The sequence below is a fragment of the Trichechus manatus genome, unplaced genomic scaffold (genome assembly GCF_000243295.1).
Source record: "Trichechus manatus latirostris isolate Lorelei unplaced genomic scaffold, TriManLat1.0 scaffold00008, whole genome shotgun sequence".
Lineage (NCBI taxonomy): Eukaryota > Metazoa > Chordata > Mammalia > Sirenia > Trichechidae > Trichechus > Trichechus manatus.
In genome coordinates this window covers 21953653-21960554 of record NW_004443944.1, presented here as the reverse complement: position 1 = coordinate 21960554, position 6902 = coordinate 21953653, and the positions used below count along the sequence as shown (strand labels likewise).

Genomic DNA, 6902 nt, shown 5'->3' with positions numbered 1-6902 from the left:
GTCTTCTGGATGAGAACCTTTATGGTTGGCTTTCCTCCTGTACCTGAGGAATTCTTGAGTGAGCAATGCCAGCCAAGACATAGCCCTCAGAGGTTCTTCCTTAGAGACTTCATGGATCTACTCTTCTTGGACCCAGCTCCCTGTCTGCCTCTCTGGCTGAGATCAGCCATGCTCTGTCATCCCAGCCAGGTGCGACAGGGAGGTTGAAATAAAGCCTCCAGCTTCACATGTGGACCCAATGCTGGAAACATCAAGGGTTATTTGATGACTAATTCCAAGTAAAGAATAGTAATAGCTTCTTTCCCTCTATGTCCCCAAAGCTAGCATCTCAGGGGCTCCCAGAAGGGCACCTACAGGATATAATGTTCCCATATCGATTCTTATTTCGGTTTTCATCTTCCTTGGCTGTATCCCACGAAGCTGTCTGCCCTTCCGGTAAAGCCTGGAAAGCAAGGACAGAAACGATTAGTATGGCCTGAGATAGGAGCTTTATCCAGGTGTACGTGAGCCAGGGGGATGATGGGACTCTCAGTATAAAGGCCCATAGAACATAGACCCAGCCCCTCCATAGAGTTATTCACTCATTCATTGACTCAAATGTCATTGATGTCCTCTGAGTGTTGTGAGCTCACAGTCTGGTCCAGTAGGGGAGTCATCATTTGTTCATTCATTCATTCAACCAACAAATAATTACAGAGCCTCTAAAATGTGCCAGGCACTGTTCTAGGTACTAGAGATAGAGACATCAAGATAGACCAAGTCCCCATTGAGCTTCCAGGAGAGTGGAGGAGATGTAGCAAACAAACAAGAAAAAATCAATCATTTTAAGTAGTGAAAAATGCTATGAAGAAAATAAAGCAAGGTAAAGGGATAGTGGTGGAAGGTGAGAATTATTTCAGATCACATGATCTGGGAGGGTTTCTCTGAGAAGATAACGTTTAAGTTAATACCTGAATGATAGGAAAGCCAGTCACACCAAGGAAAGTAGGAAGTGCTTTCTGGGCAGAGGGAACAGTAGGTACAAAGGCCATCAGGCAGGAATCAAATGACCGTATTCAAGGACTAAGGTGAGGCAGGGGAAGAGTGATGATGGAACATCTGGAGAGCTGGGAAGGGTCAGATTGGAGAAGGAATTTTTGATCATTGATAAGGAGTTGAGTATTATTCTAAGTGTGGCAGGAAACCATTGGAGAGATTTGAGCAGGGGAGTCATCTGATCTGATTTGTGTTTTATAAAGATCATTCCAGCTCATGTATGGATTACAGGCTGTAAGAGGGCCAGGGAGGAAGCAGGGAGACTAGTTAGGAAATTGTTGCAATAGTACAGGAAAGAGATGGTGGTATCTTGGACCCTTCGACCCGGGTGGTAACAGTGGAAGTGTTGAGAAGTGATTATATTCAGGGTATTTGGTTGAGTATTGTCTTAATTTGGGTTCCCCCAGAAGCAGACTCAGAAGCAAGGATTTGAGTACAGGTAGTTTATTTGTGAATGAGTCCCAAAGAACATGGGTAGAAGAGTGGGGAAAGTGAGACAATCAGGGGAAGAAGCCAATATAGGGGACATTAATGAGCAGGTTACTTCCATGTGCAACTGCAGCTTAATCCCAGGGGTGCATTTCATGGCTCAGAATTGTCCCTCTGGAGGAGTGAAGGAGTTTGGATATTTTTCTACCAATTCTCACCCATTCTTGGTTGAGGGAAACTCCAAGAAGTCCCAGAGAATATTCCTTTGGCTTGAGGAAGTCCTTAGGCAAAATGTCACTGGTGCTTTCAGAAGAAACATGGGAACAGAGAGTAGATAGGGGATATAGGCAAGCCACCACCAGTGTCTACTTTAGATGTAGATTAAGATGAAAACTGACCTCAAGATTTTGGCTTGAAGAACCGAGTTGGAGAAAGGAATGTCACTTACCTAGGCGAGAAATAGGATTGTGGAGACAGAAATTAAGTGTGTTTTGGAAACATAAAATGCTTAGATCAGTGCCCAGCATTTATTGAGTGCTGTGTACTTCTTAACATGCTCAACATAATTAATAATAATTATAATAGCAGCCAAGGTTGAGATGCCTTCAAGTTGAGATGTTGAGTAGGAAGTTGGACTTATGGGTCCAGAGCTTGCGGGGACAGGGAGGAGATGGGAATCATCAGTTTAAGAGGCAGGCAGCCAAAGACAAGACAGACAAGTAAACATGTGGAATGCTTTCCCAGAGTTATGAGCCAAGTGTTAAGGAAGCACAGAGGAGGGTGCGGTCATTTATCTCAGAGAGAGGCAGATGGGTATTTAAGAGAATGGGAGCAGCGTTAGAAAAGCTGCAGAAGCATGAAGTTCAGGCTGCATTTAGATTACTCTCTCCATCCTGCTGCTGGTATAGCAGACTGAATGCCCTGCTCGTTGCCCTTGCAGTGCTTCCAGAACTGCATGTGCAATATCTTTGGTCTACCCAGCTTCTTGTCAGTAGTGCAGGTGAGAGGAGCTTCCACTCATCTTAATACACCAGGCTGCCTTTGCCCCTCCACTGCTTACCAGGTCCACCCTAAGCAAGGAGGAATCTGTAACCTGAGTGGTCACCAATTGAGCCATTCAGCAGCCATGTTTTACTGGCAGGTAGGACCACTGTCTATCAAAAGACCACAGCCCATGCATGGTGTCCCCTTTCTTGTTTCTAGTCTTCCATGTGTTACGCCTAACTGGGTGAGTCTTCTTCTAGATCAGGGGTCTGCAAACTTTTTCTGTAAATAGCCAGATAGTAAATATTTTAGGCTTTCTGGACCATATAGTCTCATACTCAATTGTACCAATGTAGTGTAAGAGCGGCCACAGACAATATGAAAATAAATGGGTGCAGTTATGTTCCAATAAAACTTTATTTACAAAAAAACAAGTGGCAGGCTGGACTTAGCCAGCAGCTGTAGTTTCCCGACATTTGTTCTAGAAGCATGCCCATCATCCCCAACTATGCAGTGGTTGCGTAGGGAGAATTGGTGATCTAGCCATTCGAGATTCAGTGCAGAAGGGGCGGGAAGTCCTTGCCTGGGCGGCCTGGGCTAACTCAGGTTCTCCCACTTAGTTTTTCCCAGGGCTTTAGACAGGATCAATAAGGTGTCTTCCCAGGTATTAACTGATCAGAATTGTGTTCTAGACAGACGTCTAGAAGGGTTCTAGGTTTGGGGTACCAATCTCTGCCCTAAATCTGGGTGTGAGAAAAGTGCTATGGAAATAGAGAAGTGCTCATTTTATACATGTGGGACCTGCCTGTCATTCTTCTCCTTTTCCTCTTCCTCCTCATCCTCCCTTTCCTCCTTATTGTAAATGACCCTCATCCTGCAGCCCTCGTGCCGCCAGCTTAGGCTATCGTTAGACCATAAATGGTTCTTACTTCTTCATGTGACTCTTAGAACTCAGATTTCAGCCCCTGCCCTCATCCTCCCACCCCAGCCAGGTACCTCAGCCCTTGTGGGTATCTTGCCAGTTCTATGTATCCTTGGTTCTCTGGGTGGGGCTTATCTAAGTGGTGGCACTAGACTTCTCAATGTTAAGCTGATCTTCTGGAGTGCACTACCTACCCCAAATCCTTGTGTGATAAAAGCCAGCTGCTCATCCAAACATACTCCCTAAAAGTGGTGTGAAGCCAAGGACAGGGCACCCTGAGTGTTTTCATGCTAATATTTTGAAAACAGTATCTGTTGCTGATGTGCCAGGGTTTGGGTTACAGTTAGCTTAAAGTTTTCGTTACAGCTGCACATTAGAATCACCTGGGGAGGCTTTAAATCGCCCAAAGCCAAGGCCACACCCTAGACCAATTAAATCAGGTTCTCTGGGAAGGGGATACAGGCATCAGTATTTTTTTAAAGGTCTCTAAGTGATTCCAATGTGCAGCCATGATTCTCGCAACATAGTGAATTTACCTGGAGAAATACTTTCCCACGAGTCTCCTCACTGGTCTCTCTTGCTTTGGCTTTGTCCCCTCCAATCCATTCTCCACTGTAATCAGGGAGATCTTTCTAAAATGTGAACAGGACCCAGTTACTCCCCTCTTCATTGTCTTCAGGATAAACTTGAAACTCTTTAATACAAGGTCCTTTGTGATTTTTGCCCCAAATGTCCCTGCAGCCTCATTTCTTGCCCTTACAGCTATAGTCCAGTTATAAAGAACTAAATGCAGCACCACAGACAATGTCAGGTGTTTCAACTTCTGAGACTTTATACGTGCTGTTCCCTTTACCTGAAATTCTCTTCTGCCTAGTGTGGCTGGCAAACTTCTACTTATCCTTCAACAATTCAAGAATCCTCTGTTTTGTGAAACCTCCCCTACTCACCCTCCCACCACCCTGCTGTATCTCCAGTTAGCATCACTTTCTTTCTTGTACACCAACTTGGATACCCTCAGTGACAGAGAGCTTACTACCCCACAAAGCTTCCTGCCTCATTTCTGGACAGGCTAACTGGACAGTTTTTTCTTTACTTGACCTTCCTGTCTGTACTTTGCCTTCCCTCTGTCCCATGGAGCCCCACAGAATGTCATGTATCCTCTGTTTTGTGACACTGCAGAGCTTTGGATAAGGTCCTTGCCACCCCCAAATCCTTAAGTGGCATAGTTTGGGGTCTACCTAACGTCAGCGCCGTGCCCTTCAGGACACACTCCAGCGTGCAGATAGTCCTCGAGAATCCTAAACCAAACAAAACCGTCCTCTTGTGGGAAACCACACAGGCCCCTGTGTCAGCCCTGGGAGCCTCTGTCTCCCCCTAGTGGGAGTTGGAGGAGGCCATGTGGGGGCTGGGATGATGTTGACAAAGGCAGAGGACGCAATGCCTAATAGAGGCGCTCAGGAGTGAGAAGTAATGAACTCCTAATTGGCAGACTTTGATCACACATCCATTTCCCCTTCTAGGGAGTTGAAATCTAATAGGGGATAATCTCTTGAAGAAAAAAAAATGAACGAGGTAAAAGTATGAAAGGGAGGCTCATCTCCATCTCCAAAGAGAGCGAGACAAGGGGCATTATTTTTACATTAGTGGCTAGTTAGAGTAGATTGACCAGGGATTGGTGGCCGTCATTGGGAGCTAATCACATTCTTTTGAAACCAAACTTGCCATCTCATTATATTCATCCATTATCAATCTCCTCTCTCCTTTTCCCATTCTCTTCTCTGTAAGAGTGTTGAGCTCTACTTTTACACTCCTCTCTGAGTGTGGAAATGTTTTCACTCTTCAACAATGTTGCTTTTCTAAGACAGTCATTTTTTTAGTACCAAAAGATGTATTTGGGGATGTCCTCATCCCTGGAGGGCTGAGCCGTGGTATTCATAGAATCCTGAGAAGTCAGATCTAGAAGGGTCTTTGGGAAACCTGTTGCCTCACTTTATAGATCACAACGTGAGATGCAGAGACAGAACGTGAGTTGTTCAAGAATACATACTGAGTAAGCCCTTCCTCCTCTTCTTTCCCTCCCTTCCTTTCTTTCTTCCTTCCCTCCCTCTCTCCTTCCTCCCTTCCTTCCATATTCAGCATCTGGATGCTAGGCATTGTACTAAGCCCTACAGATACAGTAACGGCCAGGACAGCCAAGATCGCTGCTCTAATGAAGTTTGTGTTCTAGCTGGGGGAGGGGCCAGGCAATATACAAGTAAACAAACAAGATAATGTTTATAATACATGCTGTGAAGGCACAGGAGCCCTGCTGGTGCAACGGTTAAGCACTGCGCTGCTAACCAAAAGGTCAGCAGTTCAAACCCACCAGCAGATCCGTGGGAGAAAAGACCTGGCGATCTGTTCCCATATAGATGACAGCCTAGGAAACCCTACGGGGCAGTTTTACTCTGTCCTACGGGGTCGCTATGAGTTGGAATCAACTCGACAGCACACAACAATAGCCGTGAAGGTAACAGACAGTGACTAGGGGCAAGGGACTACTTTAGATAAGGTGGATGGAGCAGGACTCTTTGAAAAGGTAACATTTGAGACATTGGCGAAAGGAAGCCCCTGACCCCTGGAACTGGCCTGGCACTCATGGCTAGGCCTTGATGTTCTGCTTTTGAACATAAACAATTTCACAGAACAGCAGCATCAAACAAGTCCACTCTGACTGTGATGGAGTCAGACCAAAACACAATCACCCTATAGTCATCTCTGAACATAGATACAAACATGAACATGGTCCCAGGCAAAAAAGTGACCAGACATCCCCCTATCCTGGTTAATATGAGTTTTTGCTACTTCTTTACCAGGTACAGCTTCAGCCTGTATCCAGTCTTCTCTTCTTCTAGCTAGGTTAATTAAGATACCTAATCCTACCACTTCTGAATAGTATCCAATCCAGAATAAAGCCCCACTTCCTTAAACCTCTCTCAATTCACCTAAACACAAGCCAAAATCCTTTAAATCCTTTCTAACATGTCTCAGAAGTCTGGGTGGTGCAAATGATTAGTGTGCTCAGCTGATAGCTAAAAGGTTGACAGTTTGTGTCCACCCAGAGTCACCTCGGAAAAAAGTCCTGGTAATCTACTTCCAAAAAATCAGCAATTAAAAACTCTATGGGGTGCAGTTCTATTCTTTGCATGTGTGTGTGTGTGTGTGTGTGTGTGTGTGCTTTAGATGAAGGTTTACAGAGCAAATTAGTTCTCATTAAACGTTTAATACACATTGTTTTGTGACATTGGTTGCCAACCCCACGATGTGTCAACACTCTCCACTTCTCGACCGTGGGTTCCCCATTACCAGCTTTCCTTGCCTTCTCATCCTTGCTCCTGATTTGGTGTGCCCATTTAGCTTCATTTTGTTTTATTGGCCTGTTTAATCTTTTGCTGAAGGGCGAACCTCAGGAGTGACTTCAGTACTTAGTTGAAAGGGTGTCCAGGGGCCATACTCTAGGGGTTTCTCCAGTCTCTGTCTGGCCTTTTTTTTT

General features: G+C 45.2%; 1 protein-coding gene across 1 annotated transcript in view; it reads right to left on the bottom strand.

Moving 5' to 3' along the window:
- The window catches only part of PTPRT (protein tyrosine phosphatase receptor type T), a gene marked incomplete at its 3' end in the record, with an annotated part of 923104 nt that overhangs the window by 67229 nt on the left and 848973 nt on the right, over positions 1-6902 (bottom strand). Inside the window, exon 19 of the mRNA XM_012558679.1 lies at positions 355-442. Within this exon, the coding sequence (XP_012414133.1) occupies positions 355-442 (88 nt within the window). The remainder of the gene's footprint in view (positions 1-354; positions 443-6902) is intronic.